Source organism: Lasioglossum baleicum, chromosome 8, assembly GCF_051020765.1.
Source record: "Lasioglossum baleicum chromosome 8, iyLasBale1, whole genome shotgun sequence".
In the NCBI taxonomy this organism is placed as follows: Eukaryota; Metazoa; Arthropoda; class Insecta; order Hymenoptera; family Halictidae; genus Lasioglossum; species Lasioglossum baleicum.
Genome location: NC_134936.1, coordinates 15,598,022 through 15,623,732, shown reverse-complemented (window position 1 = coordinate 15,623,732; position 25,711 = coordinate 15,598,022). Strand labels below are relative to the sequence as shown.

The 25,711-nt window shown below is 47.8% G+C and overlaps 1 protein-coding gene across 11 annotated transcripts in view; it reads right to left on the bottom strand.

The window, feature by feature from the left end:
- LOC143211349 (protein abrupt-like) overlaps window positions 1-25,711 on the bottom strand; it is a 307,845-nt gene that overhangs the window by 107,211 nt on the left and 174,923 nt on the right. For 9 of the 11 annotated variants that reach the window (XM_076428921.1, XM_076428923.1, XM_076428922.1 and 6 more), the window contains 2 exons: window positions 13,555-13,663; window positions 13,077-13,114 (listed from right to left, as the gene is read on the bottom strand). In XM_076428921.1, coding sequence (XP_076285036.1) covers window positions 13,077-13,114; window positions 13,555-13,663 — 147 coding nt within the window. Of the gene's footprint in view, window positions 1-5,683; window positions 9,155-13,076; window positions 13,115-13,554; window positions 13,664-25,711 lie in introns of those variants that run through there. The other 2 variants (XM_076428898.1, XM_076428901.1) reach the window with 1 other exon arrangement.

Genomic DNA, 25,711 nt, shown 5'->3' with positions numbered 1-25,711 from the left:
TAAGATAAGCACCTCGTTCGGTCGCCAGACGTTTGCTGCGCAAACATGCCTCGCACTGTTTAAAGAAACCCGGTACATACCTGGCGCGCAGATGAGTCGCGAAATTTTCGGCTGCTTCGAAACTGCTTTACAATATTTTCAAACGTTGTAACCTTAAAATTCAATGAAAACCACGAGAATGCAAACGTGCAGACAAATTTTCGATATAGTCTAGACTGCGAATTTTTACGCACTTATGGAGAAATTAGTTAGGTGAAATTTAATATAAAACAATAAGATAGCTCTCGTCGATCATGAAAGTGCAAGGGAACTGCGGATCGTCGAACTGTTTCGCGAGCAATAAGCAGAGTCCTGCGAGAGTCCTGTCGAGAGGAACTTTTTCGAATCCGGTAATGCATCTGCGATTGTAATATTTGGAGTCTCGGAAACTTTCGGAGAACTTGGACACGGAAGTTCAGGATCTCATATCCTCGCGACTGACTTCCTCCTTGTTTCGAGGAGCGCGCGTGGATCCTGCGGACGCAGACGCGGAGGAATTTGGGACGTCGCTTTGCGTCACGGCTGCGGAAAGATCGCGGTGACGTCGACCCTATATTCGGCGACTTAGAATGTTTTCAGACAGTCTCCGGTAAAAAGAGAACGCGGACCGAACCTTTTATCGCTCCATTAACACCTTTTTGCGGCAATTTGTTCTCGCGTGCACACCCGACTCTCCGGTGTTATTTATACCGTACACTCTCTATTTTATACGAGAAATGAGACTGTACCGTTTGATTTATGCTACGTTGTTCAACAATCAGTCTTCGCTTTTAATGTCTGCAGGGAAGTTCGCGTGTAAAACTTAGTTTGGATGAAAAAGAATTTATACGGTAATTTTTGACAGTGTACTGGAACAGCCGCCGCCATTTTGGTCTAGCGGATGGTTGTACAGACGTTTTACATGTAAATCATGCTGCCGGGGTGGCCCACTTTCTACCTAAGTATTTTTTTATACTCCGCTGTTCATAAAAACTGAATCTGCATAATGGTACAGCGTAAGACAAACAAAAACTGGTTAAAAAATTATGTAGACCTTCTAGAATTAATTTTTGGTCATTTTAATCTTCCGATAGTGATTTAACAGGAATAAAAAATATTCGATTACGATGGACACTATAATTTTCCACGAACGAACGAGCGAATACAGTGTCAAGTTCGAATCGCAAGCAGGCGTCGGTTTATTGACTGAAGGGGTGAACTAATCGCGCAGTACCCTAATCTCCGCGTTCATCAATCGACACGGCCAGCAGCGAAATTTCAGGAGTCACGAGTTTGCACGGTTTGCTTTACCGGAATCCGATTCATAATGGCGAAGTTCGCTCATGAACCATTGTTACCAAACAGGCTCCATCTCCGCGGCGAAACTCATGAATATTTCATGGTCCTGCGAACTGGTACAACTAGGATGAGTACTTTACTGACCCGGCGGCGCGGCGGGCTGATGTACACCGTGTTAAACACTTCTCCAGAAAATTCATCGGCCAAAGGAATTCTCGACGAAAAGGTTGGTTTCGCCGGCGACCTTAGGAACGAAATTCCCAGAAGGGCTATTTCGGCTTGTTTGTGGATCTGCCTTGCGGACCTTGAGGCCTAGAGTCAGCCAAATACTTCATCCACTTCGCGGGACAGGCCGTGAACCTGATGGGGGACCATGAACAGAAGAGGACAACGAAAAAACAAACGGGAGGGGCCACGGACCAACGGATCCCGCCTTCGTTCCGCGGTAATTTGCGCTCGGACTCATTTGCATGCCAATTAATTGGCCGCGATTACGCAGGATTTATGACCGAGTGGTCTTCGCTTGGTTCTTCTCGCGCCGACACATGAATTAAAAATTAGGGCGATGAAAGGTCCGCGGAGGAACGTTAAGAAATAGAGTAGACTCGTTTTTCCAGGGTTGCAATGGTGCGGGATGCGCCTTCTCATTTCTCGATAATGCAAACGATGGGGTTTTTTGGGTAATCAGAAGCGCTAGATGAAAGATCAATCGAGAAGTCGTATTTTTACGTTTGCGAGGCGTAATTTGCATTATTCGGAAGCATAAAGCTTGTAGATCGCGAGGACGTACACCGTACGTCCTTCGGGTCGGAAGGGTTAAGGTTAAGGAATGGAATCAGTTGAGCCCGGGTGCTGACGCGAGCGGCCACAGCGATTCGCGAAAGTAAAAAGTCTCGAAGGGGTTCGATTTGACTTGGCCGAGCAAACAGGCGATAGCGGTTCCGTTAAAAGGGGAAGATAAAACGCGGCGAGATATCCGGCCGCACCCGGAAGCTCGACTATCGATGTATTTGCGAGAGGGAAACCGGGTAGATAGGCGATACGAAATGAGACTTCGGTCTTTCGGTTCCTCGGGCATTGCGTGCGAAAAGAGTCCATCGAACGGAACGGGTTCTCTCGGTCTTGGCTGGTCGCCAACTATCCGCCATTCGGAGATGTCCAATCAGTCTGGTCCTCCAACGTGCATGGAAAACTCCGGGAAAACCGTCTGGCCTCGATACTAAACTCCACGACGCGACGGCGGAGGCGGCGGCGGCTATCGAAATTTCAACGAACACGTACATAAACGAACGGTATCTCTAGCAACGCGTCGCTCGCTCGTACGCTTCGGCGTTCGTCATTATCTCTGTTCGATAATTAAAATTGCCTGACACAGGAACGACCGAGCCGCCTTTATCACTGCTATTTACCGATTATGGCTCCGGTAGTTTTGTGGACCGAGCGAATTGCGCTATCTTGCGTAATATTCGACTAGGCGGTAACGTTCTGGTGATTTATTGGAAATGCGGTGGATGTTTGTTCAAGATAGAGATCGAACATCCAATCTTGTATTGGAGTACTGTCGTCCTGAAAAATCCTCGACACTCTAGAAGCAATTTACTAATACATTCTGTATAACTTTTACTGGAGAAAGTGCAAATACCAAATAAACCGCAATATCGGTCCACAGATAATGGACAGTTCGCTTCAACTACAGATACAACGTGAAACGAATCCGAAGAACCAATACCCGATAGAAGGGCAGATCCTATTTGCTACAATTTAATTTCCACATCTCCAATTCCATTAGCAAGCTGCATCGTATGCACCGTCTAACCTAAAATCGAACCCGAAGGTTCGTAGATTCGGAAGACCGTGCAATAGCGAATAAAACCGCGCATAAACTTCCGACGCGCAAACAGTAGCGTACCCCTGTCGGTGTTTCTTATCTAATCGAGCCTTATCAGCTGCCCCGCTCGGTTCTCCATTAAAGCGAATCACCGTCCAGAAATTGCAGGCACTTCTTCCACGTGGAAGAAAAAAGTCAACTCACTGCATTACACCTAATTGTGTGTGTGTGATGTCCGGTGAACGTGGTTTGTGTACGTCGCCTGGTAATTCTTTCACTGACAAGCCGGGACTTTTTCGCTGAATCGATAATGATAAGATATCGTCGGTGATCGACGAGAAAACTGGAGTAATTTTCACGGTCAGTTGTTCACACGATGCTTCGCGGACAGGGGGCGGGGACCTGGGCGAAATTTGTAACGGAGGAGAAAGTCTGCGTTAATAGAGCAATGTACACGACGTGTACCAGTATCAAGTGTTATCCAAGAATATCCGCAGACTAGAAACCTCGAACAGTCATGCAAGCCGCGGATACATAAGACATCGTCGCGAACCTCGAGAATTCCACGTCTCCGAGCTATATATAAGGGCCTGTACACACTAATGCAATAAAACCCCGAAGCCGATGGCAACCGGAGCGTTTCGGCCAGCGATTCCACGCTGCGAACGTTGCAGTACCTTCGGCGAGTTGTCCGAGGAGTCTGCAACATCTGCCATTAGCTGAACACGTAACTTCTGTCGATTGAAAACTGTGAAATCTTTCGCGATCATGGTCTCTGCGGATGAATAAAAAATGTGAATTCAATAGAATCACTCGTGCCACCTCTCCCACCTCCCTTGTTACCCCCCGCATCGAACAACTTTTATTTCATCCGAACGGATGTACTAGCAGGAAAATGTATTTTAGAACATTATTATTAACCCTTTTTAAATAATGTTTAGTAATTGATTAGATGGAAAGTTGAAAATGTTGAAAAGAACATTTACAATTAGAGTTGAAAGTTATTGATTTATTTCTGCTCGAGTATTGTTTAATTATTTACGCGTAGCCGTTAGTTTGATACTTATAAAATGAAAAACTGATCAGGAATGAAATTATTTTGCGCTGAACATTTCCTGTTCTTATTTCTTTTCTTAACTTTCAAGTGTTCATGCTTCCATGACCGGTTGTGTATACATATTTGGCGAGTGGGATGCGGAAAGGTCGACTCGCATCACGTTCATAACTGGTTCAAGAGCCGAAGAGATCAGTGGAATAGACCCCCGGTGATCAGATAACTCCAGCTCTACAGGTATTCATTTCTGTCGTAGTTTAGCTGCCACGACTGGCCAAGAATTAGTCTGTTCTACTGGAGTATGGGAGTCGACCTGCTCGCTAATTGCTGGTTCTAAAACCACCTACAGCTATATAGACCTCTGGATGATGAACAGTTCAAAGCCTACGATAGGCATCTGTTCCGAGAGATCAACAGTTTAAGATTCTGTTAATCTCCGCTCGTCGAATCTAGGCTATCTGATTTTAGGCTTCGGGGAACCCACGGGAAAGATAACTGGAGCGTCCATTCGCCGCATAATCAATCTGGGATTCTACCTGATCAGATCGAGTAGATTCAACAAATCGTATGATTATCAATTCTCAAAGGAAGAAATTCTTGGCGGAGTGTACCGTAGATCATAAACTTCATTCGATCTACATCTGATCGTATCTTCATTCGATCTAGTGTTTTACGGACCGAGAAGTCATCAAATCTGAGATAAATGAAGCGAGGCTGCGAAGGTAGCTAAAATCATTTAGCCTGGGGCAGCTAAATTGGGGTAATCGCTGCAGCAGAGTAACCGTGGCAGCTAAATTCAACAATTTCATGGTAGCCGAAGCACAAGCTAACAAGGTAGCTGAATCCATCAAACCTGGTACATATACCCAAACCAGAGTAACCAAAGTAGCTAAACCCATCAAACTTAAGGTAATTACAGTATGATGACTAGGCTGGCTGAAGTCACGAAACCAATGGTAACTCGTGACGGAGGTAGCTGAATCTATCAAAGTTAAGGTTGCTAAGCTATGATAACTGAGGCAGGTGAATCTACTAAACCCATCGCAACTGAAATAGTATAACTGAGGTGGTAGCACATAGTTAATCGGGGTATAGCAAGATAGCTGAAACGAACAATTCAAGTTAGCTGGAGCAAGACAGTTGCGGTAGTTACATCCATTAATCCAAAATGCAGCTAGACCCGTGAAAATCAAGGCAGCCAAAGTCACGAAACCGCATCTACCTCGTGCATCTAACCGAAGGAACTAAACCCATTAAAATCCAGACAGATGAGACAAGGTAGCCAAACCATGTAGGCCAGGGTATGCAAAGCAGACTAAACAGAGCTCGACCGGGCACCGGTGCTGGTGTGTACAAGCCCTAAGTTCTTGTCGCGGCGAATTTAGAACGCAACAAGAAGAAACCGCGCGAGCGCCAAGAAACAGAGGGGAAAAAAGGTCCGAGGAAGGAGGAAAAGAAACGTGGACGGAACGCGGCGCAAGTACCTCATTGGTGGAACCGTGACCGTTCATCTTGCCGTCACCTCTGGTATCCCATTACCGGTCTGCGGCGAAACGCTCCAAGGATCGTTCACCTCCTCGCATCGGTTCTCGAAAATGGCGCATCTCACTGTCCAGGTGTGTGTCTGTTCCCCGCGATAGCTTTCTGTCCTTCACCCACGTCACGCGCCGCCAGAAATCGGTTGTGTTCGTCCGAAAGCCACGGAGAGAGCCGCCGGCTGCCCTCGGCACTCTCGATTTTCTTTTAGGCTGGTCAACGCCGGTCAAGGTCACGCCGTGATCCTCGCCGATACTAATTTCGGCGGAGTGTCTTCGGGTTCGACGACCGGACCACTCTCTCGCCACGATTTCACGAATGCTATCGATCGATCGATCGATCCTCGGACCCGTTTACCAAGGACGCGCTTATCCTTCCAGTAAAAGAAAGTCTCTATCGCACTGTGTCACTGAAACTTCACTGGGCACGGTGTGTCTCCACGATTTTCGTATTCCTGCATAGTCCTGACAGTTGCTGGAGTTGATAGTCCTGATGGGTCTAGTGGGGAGACATCTGTATGTTGGCACAATTTAGTCCTGACAGTTGTTAAACTTGATCAGGCTAGTCCTGACGGTTGCTGGGCACAGTAGGAACACACTGATAAGTTCGCTTCAGGCAGCTAAAGTTTTAGTTGTCGATAAAATTCCGGTACACTTTGAGTATTCGCGATTTCTAGTGATTGTAGCGTATTTATGATTTAGTGATGGATAGCGGTGATTGCAGAGATGACGAGGAGTGTTCCGATGGATCGAGTACCGGCGGCGAATCGATCATTTCCACGTCCTTCGCGTTGGAGCGCCGTTCGCGGACTGGAGAGCTCCGCATCGCGCGTGCACGTAGCCCATCGCTATCGCCGCAGGTAGACACCCCACCAAATACGCATACCGGCAGAAAATTTGTGGTCGAATCTTAACAACCCGCTGTTACACCGACGACGAGACGCTAAGAATTATATACGAGCACTTCCTGATTTATCGGTGACGCCTCCGCCACCGCCACCCGATTATTTATCCCGTGGTGTATAGACAGCGAGCCTTATTTGTCGCGCGCGCATTTATTACGCCGCCGATATAATTCACACCTCGGCCACGGGGAAACGAGATTGAAGCCCGACGGGGGCTCGTTAACCTTGCGCTTTGCTACAGCGATGCGTTCCGCGCCATTTCGTTGCGCAGAGTTGCGAGAGCTGTACGATTTCTACGGGATGTCCCGAAGAAATTAGAACCGGAAACTCTGATTTATCTTGATATTATGTATTTGCTTATAATAATCCTCTTCTAACACCTCACGCCATATTAGTCCCGCGCAATAAATTAGTGAAAACAGGTAGCAAACTGTTTATTGGTGCACTCAACTATTTTGTTGCAAGAGTTTATCTGGCTCTGTCATCGTCGAGCGGTACGAACCTCTTAAGCAACCGTTTAGCAGGAACTGTGGACAGAAGTGATTCATGGAGAATGTTCATAGCAACTCCGGCTGTCCTTATAAACGAAGAGTAATTGTCTTCTCCTATTGCATTACTTCAGAAAAATTCCCTGAAAGTATCTCCAACTTTCTTGCCGTCGAGATAACAAAAGAAACTTTCATTTTCCTGTCTATCCAAACAAGAAATGGAAGACAGGGTTTAATCATCTTCCAACATCGAAGAAACTGTTAGAATGCTTTGTCATGCTGCTAAAACATTTTTTATAATATTCAAGTAAGAACGAACAGTGTTCTTAATGGTTGAATATTTTCTGCCAGGCGGGCTAAGTTAATGATCGGGTGGGTCATGCGAAGCCGAAGAATGGGTCTGGAGGTGGAAGGATCGGAAGATTGGTGGCGTGCCTATTGTTTCCGCGATGAAGCGAGAGAACGGGAACGTTGCTTCTGATACATCATCTTTATCTGGCCTTCTCCTCTTTATTTTCGTTCGCGACGTTGCGCAGCGCGAGCTGATGCACCATCAGCAGCTAGGATATGATCCACCTTGATACCCTTGTTCGTGATGAATGCGGGATTGTTGCCGGTGTTGCTTTAAGAAACCGAGATGAATAGGAGAAACGAAGGCGAACCGGGGGCGAAGAGATGTTCGGGTCGGAGTTGATTAAGAGAACCACCAAACGAAAATAAAAGAAATTCGAAATTTCTGCACGCGATCGTGTGGACGCCGGCGGACGTGTAAGCGGATTAGGGTTACGCGAAAACGAATCGAACAGTTGAGACGCTCTCCGCACTGTACAGGACGTTCCAAAATAAAACAGCGAAAGTATGTCACACGACTTACGATTCTACCGTTAGAGCATGTAACACGGCGTGTTCTTCCAATTATAATTAATAATCGCGCTGATGTCGCAGAATCTTGCGCAGAAGGAATAAATGAATTTTGCTCGAATGAAATCCTCTGGAGATTAGTGTCTGGAAAGGATCGAGGAAAGACTGTAACGCTTGGAATGAGGGATTTGTGCTCATCTTCTGAAGCTTAAAAAAAGCTTGTCTGCGAAGGTCTGAGTCCAGTTTCGCGTGAGTTATAATATTTACGAGGGAACGGTGCTGATCATTTGGACGGGAGATTTGCGAGCGGATAGATGGCGAGGATTTTCGAATCGCGGTAGGAAAATCGATTGGATCGCGTGCGAGGGCTGTAACGGGATTCGGAGCGGGGTCGGGGCTATTGATCGAGCGAATAGGGGGATCGACGACGAGGATCGAGGCGGAGTAAGACGAGACGGTCGGCTAATCGTGAACGAACGTAAAAGAAGGCTCGCGGTGTCGTGACATTGACTCCGGCTGGTCTAATAGCTAATAACATCCGTGATCGGGTGCACCGTGTCGCGAAAGTAGGCGCAATTTACGAGGACACGGTCGTGCGCATCCTTCTAACCATCGATTTATCGCCATTATGCAAGGAATTATGTTTTCACGTTGCCCGTGAACAGGGGGAGGATGGTAAAACGCGATGACGGTTCGTTAGCTTCGTAATATATACCCTCGATAGGATGCTGTTCTAATCCTTTGTTATTTACTGCAGGAATACCTGGATCCGACTTGTCAGCCTCAGTTTACGTCTGCTACTCGCCGAGGAAATATACGGCCAGGTTGAAAATTAACCCCTTGCCGTATTTTAACGAGTCAGACTCGTCACGAAGATTTTGTCAAGGTCTAACAACGATGAATGCTATGTGTTTCTTTTCGCGCATTCCGCACCCTTGCAATCCTGGAAACGAGAGTGTACCCTCTTAACACCGGTCGCGTAGGAACGTCGAAGGGCGTGGATTAATACCGTCGGCGCACCTGGACGGTCTCCGGTCTCGCGTCGAAGAAAGAAAAGTATGATAAAGAAGCGTGCCGGGTGCGATGAACGGGGACGAAGGAGGAAGAAGTCGAGGGAACGAACGAACGGTGGACCAGCGTTACCCATCGTCTGGTTTCCCCGGTTCTTGCCGGGCTGTTTACAATCTTGGAAGGCCGAGGCGGCGGGTACACACCGTGGCTACCACCAGGTATGGTAGCCGCGGGTTTCGTACTTGGCGAGGACGAGATGGTGACCAGTGGTTTACAACGGCTGGACGGTCGATGCACCACCGTATGAACGTAGGCTGTGCAACAGAGCCGAAGCAACCGGAGAGAATCTGAGAGAGCGAGAGCAGACTAGCTAGCATAAGCCCTGGCTACGGATCCCGGTTCAAAGAGGCCACTAAAAGGGCCTGCTCGTTCAGCTTAGAGTTCCCGGCTCCTCCCTCTTCCACCAGGCTACCAGTTCACCGCAAAGATGACCGTGCCCCGGCGAACAAGGACGCTTTCACAGGAGTTTGCGTATCGGGAACAAGCTGTCGATCCTTGGCGAACGAATCGAGCGTGCCGATCGCCAACGACCGATGCCCGACACCTAGCCTAAACGCGGCTTTGATGTTTGGCGAGCTAATGGTGTTTGAGAATTTAACCACCGGTCGAACCGGCCCTTGGAATACCTGAGCGTCCTGGCATGCGGATCAGGTAGAGATCTTAAGCACTTTTTGATGAAGACTTTAGCGAATTTTAGTTTATTAGTCAGAATTTTTTCTTCGTTTAGAACTTCTACAGGCCTATTCTAATCTGGTGGTTGCTTTAGGGCACGCCTATTCTGTAGTTTATTTGACAGAAATCGTAGTTTTCATTAGGTCCCCAAATTCAAGGGTGGGATCCTAGCAAGATAGTTTAGAAGTTCGCCGAGGGGAAGCGATGAAAAGAAACGTGGCGACCTTCGATCTCAAGGAAACACCTGGTTCTCCATATTCGACGAATGATGTCGTTCGTTAGAGCTCGTTCCTCGGGCGCAGCGGTTCTCAGCTCCCCGGGTTCGGATGCGATTCCTGGAGACGAGGCGTTATAGCGTAGCGATGATATCAATACCTTCTCACATACATACCTCGGTTTATCTTGGCAAGATACGTGGCGTGATGCATCGCTCCGTCGTGTATACAGTAGCGTTATAATGTTACAGGGGACTGCAGATAACAGTACTTTCTGGACAATTTCTATCGTTATAGGGATACACAGTAATACACAGCCTCTGGAGATAATGAACAGGATGCGCCACTGCGTTCGAAGCGTGGTTGCGAATAAATTTCGAAAGTAATCAGAACCTGGGGAATAATAGAACCCACCGTATTGCATCTTCCTTATCTCTAAGCTATTTTTGTTCGAAATAAACATTTATACGTTTCTAAACATTTTATCTTGAACACTTTGTACGAATTATGGACTACAAGAATTCTCTTAATTTCTCGAAAGTGGACCAACCGGACTGCCATCAAATTAATGGCCCGATTAGTCACGGTCCAGGACCCGTTAACGGTCCCACGAAAAAGCACACACTAAATTGCGGCACGGGTTTACAGAACGACCGAATAGTTCACGCAATTAGCTATCTTAATGTACAGAACGCTCGCAACAGGAATGACCCATGGCGAGTTCAAGGCGACCAAACAAATATTCTCCCCGTCATCATGTCCGTGACGAATTACATCATACGCGAAGGCTGATGTTCCGCAATACCGCGAAGAGGAGGTTCGAGATGCCGAGGACTCCTGGAAGGGACCACGAGCTGCCTCGAATTTCAAAACGTCCAGGACGGACGTGATCCGCCAGGAATTCTTATGCAGGACAGAGGGCCGGTCCCCTTTGTGACTCCCCGAAAGGGTAATAACGTTCGTGCCGATGCCTGTAAACTTAATAAGCCCGAATTGCTAACGACCCCCGCGATCTTAGATGCGCTGGACGGCCGCTGCGCTGGATAGATGATTCGTTGGGCCCTTCGAGTACACTTGCGCTAGAAAGTTGCAGGAGTTGCAACCCAATATTTTTGCTTCCCTTCTCATATATAATTCTTGGTGTCTGGTACGTTTTTTCCGTTTGGTACACTCCTTTTGCAATTTTGTCCCTTGATAGATCATGTTTGCAATTCTTTCTTTTGTCATCCACCGAAATTTGTTACATTATTCTTGAAGATGCAAATCCTAGTCAATGCATCGATGTCCAGTTGCCGAAGAAACTTTCTAGCCAAGCTGTATGCCGCGGATCCTCGTCGTGTTCCACCGTTTCCCCTCATTAATATCAGGAAACGGTTTGGCGAATCACCAATTAGGCTAGGATTGTTCTCGTTTTAGTCGCGGCTCGAATAATCGTGACAAAACAAAACGGGCTCAATAAATAATCAGGCGTAGAACTGGATATTCAAGTAGCCATCCCGCCGGTTGGATCGTTCCTGGGCCCGTAATCTATCGGTCGAATCTAGCTAATTAAACTTTATGCCTTCCGGCATTTTTGCCTGATCGAAATGTCATTCTCTCGGTTGAGAGGCAGGCGCCGCTAATTGCCCGGCATCGATGACAAGTTCAAGCGAAAGTCAACGACTAAAGAGACGAGACTATCAGCGTCGTCTTTCGCGGGCTTCTTTAAATGTCAATCGCCCGGGTGCCCGGTTCGCGGATTCTTTTGCCGCTTTCACCGGGCGCGCAGAAAAGAGATCCTCGCGGGTAGATTCCACTCCGTTAATGGAGGTTCTCGGTCGAAAATAGACGTATCAAAGGGATCGGGCCGACCGTTTTGTTCGCGGTGCCACAAAACCATCGTAACAAACGACGTTCCGGCACTTACAGAAGGAAGTCGTGCTCGTCCTTTCTCTCTCTTTCGTTCTTTCTCCGGCCTTCTTGTCCCTCCATCTATCTCTCTGCCACTGTCTCGGGCACGTTCTCCTCGACGTACAGCGTTCATCCTTCCGCTATAGTCTCTCTATCTCTCTCTCTCTCTCTCTCTCTCTCTCTCTCTCTCTCTCTCTCTCTCCGCTGCTTCGTGGTAAGATGTGTGTCCTCGTTTGTGTGCGAGTGTGACACACGAGTGCCTCGAGATACGAAGAAGGTAAGGTAAGTGAGGCTCGTGCCCTGCCCGGTGACTGAACCCACACCGCATTTCACACAACCAGCAGAGGCCGGGATATCTACGCCGCTCGACAAAATTGCAAAACGTCCAGAAAATCGACGGAACAACGGCCATACGGAGATTTATATCACCGACGGGGAACCTGTTCCTACGACCAAGCTAAATACTAGACCGAGTACTCTCTGAACTTTCAAACCCAACCAGTTTTGTGCATTGTCTACATCAGCGTAAAAATTTATTTCTATCCCCGCAGGACGTCACAGAATTTTGTCGACTAGTGTACGCAAGCATCCAGCATCGCCATATCGGCTGAGACTTCGAAGAACCGAGGAATCTCATCGGCCACGCCACCGGTGGCGTGCTCGAATTAAGATGCATCTGTTAACCACGATCTCTGGCGTGGCCACCGATCGCTTCCGGTACCGTTCCTCGAACGCGTATCTGTCCCTCCATGTTGCACAAGGGTGCACGTTCACAACTGTACAGCCGTATGCTAAAAAAATAATCCAACTTCTCAAAAATTTCCTTACCGCAGCTCGTCATTGTTCATTCAGCACGCAACGATCTAGATTCGTAGTTTCCGCGGAGGGCTTCAACTGTAATTGATTCAACTCCTTTCTCTGCGCAAATTAAACTCTCGAACTACGAAAACAACGTTGCGGAGTTTGCCGGGCGCTGTCGTGGAACGTTTTGTTTCGCGTGTTCGAGGCACACGGCAGATTTGTTTGAGTACCAGGAAGTACGAGCGCTCGCGAGAGCTCGGCACTGCGAGAGCCTCTTCATGTACGAGGAAGTGCTCTCCACTCTGTCACAAAGTTTCCGAGAAGACGCGACGCGATCGCAGATACTAATCCGTTTAGAAGCGAACGCGACGGGGAACCGTGCGATCCTCCTTGCCGGACCACCGTACCGAAAAAGGTGAAGGGATCGGTGTGCGCTTACCTTGTCCTCGCAGGTCTTGTGGCAGATGTACTTGCACACTGCAATCAAGAAGAACGATTTGTTAGCGGTTTCTGACCGGTCGCCACTTGTCCGACGAGTTTCAAACCCGTAGAACCGTGACAAATTCTTCAATCTCGCGAATGCGACGCGAAATACCTTTACATTGTTTGTAGTCTGCGGATTTGACGCATTTTACGCAAAAATGGGTAGGTGCAATTTGAAATGGTATTATTTTCAGCTTTTTGAAATTATTAGCTAAAATCCGCAGAAAAGTGTATGCGAAAAATTTTGAATAAAAACTCGAAGCGGTGTCTATTTAATTCCTGCGAAAGCTGGTTCAAAGTTTAAACAGGCCGCCCGCGAGCAGTTTCGCTTTTACCGTCCACCACTACGTTTTACCGACCAAGTTCCCAGCAGTTGCTGAGCGGTCTACGTTTCCCAGTCACCGAAGCTACAGAGAGCCAGTTTATCGACTTACCTCGGCAACACGACGCCTGCTTGATCACCGCCTGATGGCACAAATGGCACGGTCGTGGCTTGCGCAACTGTTTCGTCCGGAACACGTGACACTGCGGTTCGAACTCGCTCTGAAACCAATCGAAAGGAAAGAGAAAAAATTAATTAAAGTCAATGATTATCCCGAAACGGAACGAATGCGGTATCTGATCAGGCAAGTAGAGCCTTGGCCGGCTCTCGTTATCTCAAACTTTTTCATGCATTTTTTCGCCGGCCCCGTTTAATTATCGGATAAGGACCTCTCGACTGGTTAGTTTCAATGAGGCCTAGATCTTCTAAATGAAACGTCTGTTCGAGGGTGCTTCGTGGCGACGGAAACTTTTCAGCTCCGCACCGGGAATCGTTATTCCATCGGTTTTATTAAAAAACAATCGACGAAGAATCGGGCCGCCGCCGTCAACAAAAACGGTTCAGCTTTTCTTCAACGAAATAGATCCGTTCTTTATTTCCCGGGTGATTCCCATTCGATCTGCGGAAAGTTAACATCGTGTAAGCTGGTACCGGTCTCTCTTAGTTAGGCAGGGTCCGCGAAGTTATGCGCAAATAATCGCTCGGGGCACTTAGGATCCCGTGATGCGCGGGTTCCGATTACAGACACGCAACCAGCCGACTCTTCCCTGGGAAGTGGATACCTCGTGGTTTCGCCGTTGTCGATCGATCACGCGTTCTCGGAAAACAATACGTGGAACCGTGCCAAATTTCGTAGCGCAAGTGTCGCCTCGCATCGGGCCCGAGAGCCGATGTTGACGCTGTTTGACGATTCTCGACGCGCCATGTCAATAATTCAATCGGCTTTCAGGGAACCCGATCGCGCGTTTCGATACTCTTCAGGGAAAGGAGAGACGTAGGAGGTCTTTGGGGTGTCGATTGACGACACACGATACACTGTCCTCTACGTGTTCGCGCCACGGATATAATGGGGACCGTCGATTAACTCGTAACCCAGGGTGGGCCACGCGTTTCTTCCACGAACCCACGTATTCAACGTGGACCCTGGCTATAGTAATTCACGGACATTCTAATTTACATGCAGCACACTCGCGGATGGGGACTTGGATAAGGTTCAAGTAACTCTGCTGTGGGTTGCGGTGTGGACCAACCCTTATTCAAGCTCCTCTAGGATCTATTTGACCGCGAATTCGCAGCATTCGAAGAATTTCACAGAGCGAATAAGATCCCGCCACAGTCTCCCTATCGATTTCTGGAGAACGATAAACGCAGGAAATATTTCTGTGTCACTCGTTTCACGCAGCAGGCAATTAACCCAATACCGAGGAGCACGCAACATGGTTCTAACATTCCACGCGCATTCCTCTGCTTCTTTCATCGATCTGTCATACACTTCTCCCTTTTTTCAGTGAATTCATTAAAACCACTCGTGCCACCGTCTCCCACCTCCCTTTCACTGAAACAATGGCTTCTTGTTACCCCCCGCATCGAACAACTTTTATTTCGTCCTAACGGATGTACTGGTAAGAAAAGGTATTTCGGAACGTTATAATTAACCCTTTGTAGATAATATTTTTATCAGTGGTACAGCAATTTTTAGCGGCGACTCCGAGCAAAATAAAATCCTCCGGGTACAGATAAGTAGCATCACCGAACAATAAAAGTAAGTGTAACGAGGCTCGCGTCGCCCCGAGTATTACCATACAATGAAACCCGGCGGAATTTTCGGTTAAGATAAAATAAAGTAAAATTAGGGTTGCTCGCCGAGTCAGATTAGATCGATCACATTTCACGAACAACGACGCGCCCCCGGCGCAACGCGGTATAATGTTGCGGGGCGTTTGATAAGCCGTTCTCAATGAAAATCCCGCGACATTATCATCGTTCGCGGTTACTGTTCGCTTTATCGGGCAAAGTTTGCTCTCGGCCGGCATCCAGACCGCGCCGACACAAATTGTAAAATACCGAGCCATTACGAGACCGTAATATTTCGTAATTATCAGTTTTATCGGCCCACTGCGAGCCACCAGCTGAATTATTGTCACTCGCTGTGGTCGTACCGTGCAGCCGGAAGAGCGAGCTTCCTTATTGGTCACTGTATGCAAAAGCTCGGCCCATTCGCTGTCATCGCGAGCCAGCCGATGTTCCTTTTACCGTTTCTTTTCGTTGTCGGACGATAAATGGCCCTTTTATGCCCCGTATTGATGGCTGCTGTTACATTTGTCCGACCGACAGGAAATGCTCTCTCGAAGATTCATCAGTGAACGATCGTCTTTGAAATTAGATCGATAAAACATTCTCACATGGAGATGTCGTAAACACATCGGGGAGAAATTTCTCCGGATGAACGGCGAGTCTAACGAGAACAAATACGTGACAGCTTTTTAAAAATTTCAGCAAAACGACTGGCAACGAGGCGTGATCGATGAGAAGCCATTCAATTTCTCGATTGTACAAATAATTCCGCTGTCCAGGCTGGCGATCGATCGATCCTCGACGAACACCGTGTATCGTACTTTTCCAATTACCCAGGTAATTGATGCCTCGCGGAGTCCCGCCGCCACTTAGCTCTGCCCTTTCCATTTGTAATGACAATTTATCAATCGAGCGTCCCGCGGTGCCAACCACGCGGCTCCATAAAAACAATGCGCACTTTTCCCATGGTCGCACATAATTTCACGGCGACTTAGCTCTGTCGCTTGTACAGCGACTGCGCGCACGTATCTCGCCAACTAATTGCCGGATTCATTAGCGCGGGCTGACCTCTGCTGGCCCGCGAGCGCGCACCGCCATTGATCACGCGCGATTAATTGATCCTTAATCTTCGGGGAAAATCCGCTGCGCCGCTCAGACCGTGGCGGACCAACCGTTCCGTAAAAAAATTATGATCCTTAGAAGTGGCATTCTATTATACGGGGTCGCGAAAAACAAACCCCACAGATTTTTCATTCGCGTTGTCTTTAGTCAAGGATTTAAACAATATTTTTAATACTGGACCATCCTTACCGTCTTAATGACTGTATTCTCTCCTCAATAACAGAAGGAATTCACTTCTCCTCTACCTTAGACTTTTCCAACCATTTTTATCACACTGTCAACTCCGCTTCAAGAATGCTCGGGTTCATACTTCGTTTTTCCACTGATTTTCATTCAATCCATACACTTGGGTTGCTATATATTACCCTTGTCCGTCCCCTGTTAGAATATGCTTCAACGAAAAGCGTTAAGTATGAAATCATGCTCGAGAGAGTGCAGCATAAATTTCTAAGGTTTTGTGCATATAAGACAAACCATCCAAAGTCAATCTTTGATCATGATTACTCTAAAATATTAGACATAGTCAACCTGGAAACATTATCTGATCGAAGAATAGTATCCGCGCGACCGGAGCTTTATTTTTAATTTGTTAAATAATAATATAGATTGTCCCGCACTCCTGAGGCAAATTAATTTCTACGTACCTGAACGCGTCTTGAGAACGAGAGCAGGATTTCAAACAATGAAAACCAAATCCAAATCCATATGGAGTAATAAAGCCTTTAAATCGCATTATTGCAAACTCAAACGTATTGTATAATAATATTGATTTTTTTTAATAGCACGTTACAGGAATTCGAAAGAAAATTACGCAAGATTATTTGTTAATGTCGTATCTCCATTTGTTTAGTTTCCTCGTCAACCACAACAACAACAAAGACTTATCGGTTTTTTGAGAGCATCCGAATATTAATGGGAGTCAGTGTAATTGAACTCTAACGTGTTTGGCCCACTGTTCGTGTCGGACTCCGCTCAAACTCGGGTTCTTTCATCCTACCTTTCTCCGAGCATCCTCGAGGTCGAGGTCGCCGCTGACCCGAGCACCGTAACTTCTTTTTTTCTTTCTACTCCCACCCCCTTTCTCTCTGTCTGTTTGGGAACGAGCTGATGCGCACGGCAGAAACGCAATAACGTCCGACGTCGAGAGTTTAGGCACGCGAAAGGATTACGATGAAACGACGCGACGCGTCGGGTCAGGCTCCGACTTTTAGTTTTATTTGGTAACCGAGGTGAGCGTATCTCGTTGCATGAGAAACATTCGGGATGAACAATGGCCCGGAATTTTAATCGCGCCGACACGAACGCGGCTTCCGCACGCGGAAATTCGCACGCGTCCCTGCGAATCTCCTGCTCCGATGTTTGACAGTTGAAAAATTTCAGGATCCTGGAATCGCCAGCGATGAATTTTAATGCCCGAACGAATCGCCCGCTCGCCATTTTTACCGCTGTTACAGATGGAAATGAACGGGGATATGGACGGACTAATCTGCGAAAGCGTTCGCTGGACATTGTTTCCTCGATGAACGATTTTACTAAAAAATTCACAGATTTATCCAGCTCTCTAATTCATCCTTTCCGTTTCGAAGAAGTTTTCAAGCTTAATTTTATTTTAACTAGATTTTCAAGTGAACCACGAACCCCAAAATGGCCGCAGATAAAATAGATGTGCGATCATCATCTGTTTGCTCGACCTATAATCCAAGCGATAAGCCAGGAGAGCCAGCCAGCTATCATAAAGAGGACATCAACAGCCAGGAGTCAGCGCCGAAAACAGATCGAACATTCGCAGCGAGAACTCCGCCCCTGAAAATCCAGCAAATACCTCGTGACAGTCAATGACAACGGGTACACCCTAACACGGTACCAAAATCTCTCTCTTGTGTCGGTGTCCTACGGCGGTGAAATTGAATTTCAACTAGAATCTTCAATCTTCTCTTCGCCACCTCAAATATTTGAGATCGGCTGTGATCGCTTGCTGACCCGGATATCGTTCTGTCTCGGCTCATGCCAAAATTGGATTCCCTGTGGTGGTGAGACCGAGAAGTCGTCGCGGAAAACGTGACAGCGTGTAGCACGGTTCGAGCGTGACGAGCATCGCGGTAACATTAGACACGGCATCGGGGCTGCAGGCACTCTTTGGCCTGGGAGCCATCCGAATTGCCCGCGGGACGTTTCTGTACGTAGAGTGCGCTATAAATGGGCGTGGTTTAGTTGCCCTTGATTCTGATACGCCCAGAACAGTGTTCTCGCTAAATCCAGAGCGATTAAAGCGAGACTAGGTCTTTGGAAATCCTATCGGAATCGCGATAGAGAGCTGCCTGGCGGTGTCTGTTTGCAGAATGTGTTCGAGGGGTGTGGCTCAGTAGCTCCCGCTTTCGTCAGAGTCCCGGATTGCACTGTCCCGTCTGTGTGAGTCGATGCACGAGTATCGCGCTCGATTTTCGGATCTCGGGCTGGCGAACGATACGGAGTGGTGATCCAGCCGAATTTCCAGCACGGTTGTTAATTAACAGGGCCAAAGTCGTGTGCTCGGGGAGCCGACACCGACACTCGAACTAGTCTGGGGAAAATCGACTCGGACGGGTTCAAAGTTCTGGCAGCCGAGTCGAGTGGAATCAAGTGCGTTCTGCTCGGGACGATACACACGTCGCGTCGGTCCGGTTCGCGAATCCGTCGGCGAGGAACGAAGGGAAAGAGGAAGAGAGAGCGAGAAAGGGTACGAGATGAACGGGAGAAGGACGAACGGGTGGAACAGAGGCCGCTTTGTCGGGTTGTGTTTGCGCTTTGACTCGGAACACTTCGGCTCGCATTAACCGCGTAGATACAAAGAGTGCACGGTCACTATTTTTTCCTCTCCGTGTCTCGCTTTTCTGTCTGCGTTCAAAGCGTCTCTTTTATCCCCCCCTCCCCCGCTCCCCCGCCATCACCCGTATCCTTTAATCCCGACTGTCGCGGCGACGCATGGAAAACGCGCGCGGAAATCGACGGCGTTTGAAGAGACGCCAGGGAACTGTATCGCCGACTGGACAGTTGCTGCAGATGCTGTCGCCTCGCGATCATTTCTGCGGAAGTTTGCGCAGCCAGCCGACTTCAAAGAACGGCGGTTCACCGAAACTAATGCTCTCCCCGCGAATTTAGAACAGCACCACCTTTTACTTCGCGCCGGTGTCCACCTGCTTCCTGATACATAAATTGTTTGAAATGCTGCAACACACGCGTCCACATTTTTGGTCGAAATTCCGACGGTGAAAAAGTGAAGAGATCGGAGGCCGGTGCGGCGAGAGGTGGTTCCAGCTCATTATTTTCCATTCGCGAGTCAAATTGCTCCCCGCGCGCAGTTTCCCCGAGGATTTATGGAAAGCATCGAGTAACAGGGGCAGGAAGTGACGCGGCTGATTCATGGGGCAAGAAATTACCTTGACCGGGGCCGATACTTTCCGTCGGGCATTGTTTATACGCGTCGTAAATAACGAGATATTAAAAAGGCATCCGGAGGGAAACGATTTAGGTGTATATACAACGTGGTCTACAAATCGCGAGGGGGAGGAGGGAGGATAAATAGCATGGAGAGCTACGAAGAGCCTGGCGGGATCATTACAAGGAAGCGGAGAGACGTTGAATCGTTGGATAGACGGGGAAGAAGGGGATCGATGCACATAGTGCATGCATGCATACGTACACGAGAGCATCGGGAGCATTGCGCACGGTCGATCGGAGTTGAAATACGATTTGCTGGGGTGGTCCGGCCGCGAAAAGAGGAATATAAACGAGGCTAATGCCTCGAGTGACAACATCTTTGCGAGGATGACAGAGAGCGTGCATAGGAAGAGACTTGTAGGCCTCTCGTCTTCGAACAAGAGCGTACGGTGGCCTTAAATCGAGCTCTTCCTCGAAAACATCTCTGCGATCGCGTTACCCTCCGTGGAAGTCGTGCGTGTAATAGAGCAGGAACACAAGGAACAGAGGGAACGAAGGGAATAGAGGGAAAGACGAAGAGTTATCGGGACCGCATTCGGAACAACGTCTTGCGCGCTGCTCTAACAAACTGGAGAAATGTATGCTCGCATCTGGCCCGGATCGCATGCCACGATCGCGTCAAAAAGAAACCGGGATCCGTGTTTGAGGAGCGTGGTAATTTAATGAAACACGACTCGCGGACCCTAGCATAGGGAAGACGAGACTCGCTCCGATTCACGAACGATTCCACGCGAAAAATGCCAGCTCCGATTTCACCGTGGATCGCTCTCCACGGCAGCGCCGCCATTTTCTTCCGGCCGCTAGAGACGACGAAACTTCATTTCTACCCTGCCTGAAATAGTCCCGATCTTAAAGAATTTAGAAATAGTGTGATCGTCGATGCTTAGCAATTAATTTAAATAAAGAAGATAAAGCGCGATTCGAAATTCCAAATATGGTTGAGAGACTTCCTCTCCGAGATGTTTGCGAGATGCAAAAGCATAGAGATATCCGCAATCTAGCAATAAATAACAACTTCCCGGTTAAATGGTCCTCAAAGAACAATCTCCGATAAATCGTAACGTTGCGCCGAGAATTCGAGCACCGCAAAATATCGGATATGGAGCCGCAGGAGATTCAAATTTCACCAATTCCTATGACTCGCAAAGTCATATCGCGAGATTTATAAACGGAGGGATAGTCGGACGTCGATTTTCAGGAAATTTACCGTGGTATCTTGACGCGAGCCAACGATGACCAGGGCCGGGGCTGGCTTCGAAATGGGAATTTATTCGACCACCGTACGTCGCGAATAAATTCTACGAGTCTCGTTTGCACGCGTACACGTTGCTTTCGTCGGGGCGGCCGCACACCTCGAAAATATCGCTTCTCTTCGGCTCCATTCCCTTCCTTCCTCGAATTGACTATCATATGCATAGTGGTCAGAACCGAAAATTTAGCTGGTCCAATAAATTCCTATGAATTCTAATTTGCGATTGTATAAGTCCGATATAAATGTAGAAAAATCCGCAGCCTGGTAATAACATTATTTCTGCCGTTTCATGAATTATGAGACAATAAGACTCGTTAGTTCGAGAGTTATAGATTTCCGTGTTTGTTCGAGAGCCTGAGGTTTTAGCTTTTTTGCAGAGTGCGGCGTTGGCACCAGGGATTACCAATCAGGACCCGACTCCTCCACCTTTACTGCGGCCTCTCTCTTTCTCTCTCTCTCTGTCTCTCTCCTCTCTTTTGGATTCAGACCGGGTCGGTCCCTTTCCCTCGGGCTTTTTATTCGTACGCCGCGCCCGGAATGCCGATGGCCCGGTCGCAACACCGACTTTTGTGAGTTATAGTTTTGCTCGCGGGCGAAACGCCGCGATTGTGCACGGGTTTGCAAACCCCGCGGCTCCGATGCTTGCGGAAAAAATTGGCCACGCCGACCGGGCTGCAGAGATATCGCGATAGCAACGGTGCTTCGCGAATGATGAGCTCGCAACGGGGAAGGATCAGCGGCGAAATGCGGCTCGAATCGTGCTGAATTTTCTACGGCTGCAAGTGTATTCTCGAAAAAATCTGCGAACCTCGGTAGAGAATTTTGTCGACTTCCAAGAAAGCATCGTAAAAAGAATCGTTTCTCGAAACGCGTATGGTAACGCACGGAAGCGTGACCTCTATACTACGAGAGGCTCTCTTCCACTGCTCACTGCATCGCGAAAGTGATGCAGTTAATTTGCAGCAGGGGTCAGTCACGGAGTACCACATTTCCCAGCCACCGTGCGTCCTCGTCGCTTAGATCCCGCAGATAATTCTTATAAGCCGCGCATACGCTGGCGCATTTTCTTAAATTATTCAAACTTTACGGAACTTATCGAGCCCGCGATCGCAGCTACTATAAAGTCCCAGTGCATCCGGTGGTACGTGGAACCAGGCAATTTCTTGGAACAGTTTATAAAGCTGGCGGACCCCCAGCGGCGCCATGCATCAGTGTGAAATTCGTGCGAACGACGAGTCCTGGCATGCGAGAGGGTCAAGAATTTGTTCAGCGCCAGGACTCTTCTCACCGGTATTCTTCCCTCTGTGCATCTCGGGGTGCAAACGCCCCCTGGTGCACTCGCCACGGTGATGAATGATGAACACATCGGTACCGTGACAGCCCGATCGCGAAAAAACCCGACGATAGCGCGAGGAGCGAGCGAGCCAGACGATGTCGGGCTTATCTGGACGCCGCGTGCTCGAGTGACTTTGAACGATTGCCTCTTTGGTTACGGACAGGAACCAGGTCGATTAATTCCTGTTACTCCTCTTCGCGAATCGTTCTCGCTGATTTCTATCCGAGAATCAATTTTCTCGGACCCACCAGGCGATCGCTCGCGAGTTCCTTTTGTTAGCGTTGGATATTTCGTATGATCTCTTCGTGCGAAAATGTATCAACGTTGCTTGGAGTTATAAAGTAGGAAATACTACTTTGCTGTGAACGTTCTTCTTAGTCGCGCATCTCTCTTAAATTGAACTGAACTTTATATAGGAAAGGTTGTAATTTATAAATCTAGTATGTACTACAGTAAATTCGAACATCACTTGTGGAGCGATGTAGCGCAGGGTGGTTGACCGCGTCTAGCGCTCGAATTTTCGCGTTATCTCGCCGGTATTCAATTCGCGAGGATCGCGAGAGCACTCCCACGCGGGATTGGGCCCGCGAAACGGAACCGGTTGGGCCCGAGGATTGCAACGATAGAGTGCACCACACCGCTCGTCATCCCGCATTTCGCCGGTACGGCGTTGAATCGTCCGCGTCCGTGTTGCACGTGCAACGTAATCTCGCTCGGTGTGTCAAGTACACCGCTCTCGGCCCGTTATCGGCGTGTATCTGGATCTTTCAACAAGATCTGTTACCCTCGCCTAGGCACGTAAGAACGCCTCGGCCTCAAGATCGTGCCCCTGCAATTCGAGTCCCGGTGTCAATAATATCTCCAGCCGCATCGCGGAGCCCGAGGAAAAATTGCTCGCGTAAGAACGAGCTATCGTCGGATCGCACACGACTGGCTCTCTACACGAGGAAGTTAACAGTGCTTGATACTATTCCAGAGAAACCCCATCGCTCTACTCCTCCGTGCAACGCCTCCGATCATCGTTAAAGCAGATCGCTGACGGAACGCTCCAGCCACCTGCACACGATACCCGCGAAATTCCATAGAACTTTGCTAATCAAACTTTCCTAATTATTCCCGCGGAAAAACGCCCACGAAACCCCCTTACACGATTTTACTTTTCCGCGGGGTGAAGTTTAACGAAGTTGCGTTCACGGGAATTTTCGGGAACTTCTGCTTCGTCGGCTGGGTGCTGCTGCTGGGTCTGATGCAGAGGTGGTCTGGTATTTGAAATAAGATATACACTGTCTAAAATATTGCTTTGAATGATGCTCTTGATTTAGCGATTAGCTATAATAACCAAAGCTTTGTTATTTTGACAGACTCCCTTAGTGCTCTAGTAAGTCTGAAATCTCCTAAATTCAATGTTAGAGCTAATAGATTCATCTTGGGAATTAAAAGAAAATTTATTCAATTTCATGAAAATTCCAATAATCACTCGATAAAATTTTTCTAGATTCCGGCTCACTCGGAGATACATAGTGTAGATGAAAACATAGTGTCGACGAAAGTTACTGTCGGTCCAATCGTTGATGAAAACAGTGTCGGTGAAATGAGTTGTCGACCAACCCAGGGTAACCCGTTCTATGGCAGTGCAACCGATATAATGATCAGAGGAAAGAACTTATCCAAAATCTTTCTAGAGCAGGATTTCAATTGCCATTAGACATAGGTTGCTTAATAGCTGAACCTAATATTAATGCGTGCATATATATGATAGCCTTTCTAAGTACATGTAACCTACGTGCCTAAGGGTCTTCGTTTCTTTTTATATTGTTACTAACGTTCTTGTTATATACCATACAATATACTCTGTAATACTCTGTACTAAGCATTATGTTGGAATAAATCTCATAAGAGATTTCCTAAATAAAAAACAAAAATGTCGAAAATAAAATTCGACATGGACAATATATATTCCGAATAAATTCGAAATTATTCCCCGAGCCAATCGCCCGTGTTATTCGAAGGTCTCGCAACCAATTAACCGTGTTGTTCGAAGGCTGTCCGTCTGTTCGACGAGCGCGTGAGAATTAATGTTCCAGAACGAATTGACAAAAGTGAGGGAAAAATAGCAGAAACAGACGAACGCGCCAATAATGGCTGAAACAAATCGAGTTCGCCATCGGCCCGACCGGAAACGGAGTGGACAAGGTCCCGGAAACTATTACCCGATCGTTGGTAATCCCATCTGGAAGCTATCCGTGGGCACGTCGATCGCGGTTCGCCTAACGATGACAAACGGTGCGGGATTATTCGGCGAATCGTAACTTGCCCGGCTCGCCTCGGACTTCGGTGTTATCCTGGCCAGGACGAACGAGTTCAATAAGCCGCAGGATGGACGAGTACATTGAAAAATGGCGGGTGTTCCTTTGCCACGCTATAGCCGATGTACCCTACTAAATCTTGAACGGTTTCTCCAATTTTTTACCTTTTTACATGATTCCAGGGTTCTTCAGTTTTACGAAAAATTCAGAAAGCAATCTTTCCAGGAGAGTCGACAGACTCGCCGGAAAGTGGGACCGTGGCGGAACGATTGAATATTTCGTGCGGTTGCGAATTGTCAACATTTGCAACGGAAATCAATATCGATACTTGTAAAGCTCGCCGACTATTTCCATGCGGCGCGGCGCGGCGCAGTGCGACAGTGGTGAGATTCGATTAACCGTGTAAAAGGCTTTCAATAATACATAGACGATATGGAATTTGTTCTTTCATTCCCGGTTGAATATACATGAGAATTTAAATAACGGGCCGGGAACGATTTGATTAAAGCCATGTACCCGCATGTTCGCATGGCGTCGTCCTTCGTTCGAACAAAACGGATGAAAATTTAATTAGAATCCAATCTCTGTTACCGGATAACTTCTCCGTGTGTTTCGAGAACGAAAAAGAAACCGCTCGACATCGTCTTGACACTTTCCCTCTAATTGATTCCGTGTCGATCGCAGAGGATTCACACGTCGCCGATCAGATTCTCGGATAAAGACATTAGGGTCTGTTCAGGCTTCAACTATCGGGTTTTGAGACATTATCTATCGCGTGATTGCCTCTCAAGCTCCGCTGGTATATGTAAATTGGTTCGACCTGGGAACGCTAGTGGAAACGCCTATAAAGAAATGACTGCCGGCATGAGAGACGCACACGTGCAAGGCGTGTTGTTACTCGGAAACATCATAATCCTCCGGTGGACGCGAGAGCACATGGGAGGAAGGTCGCGTATAAATCTTCGAGACCTGGCCCTTCGTT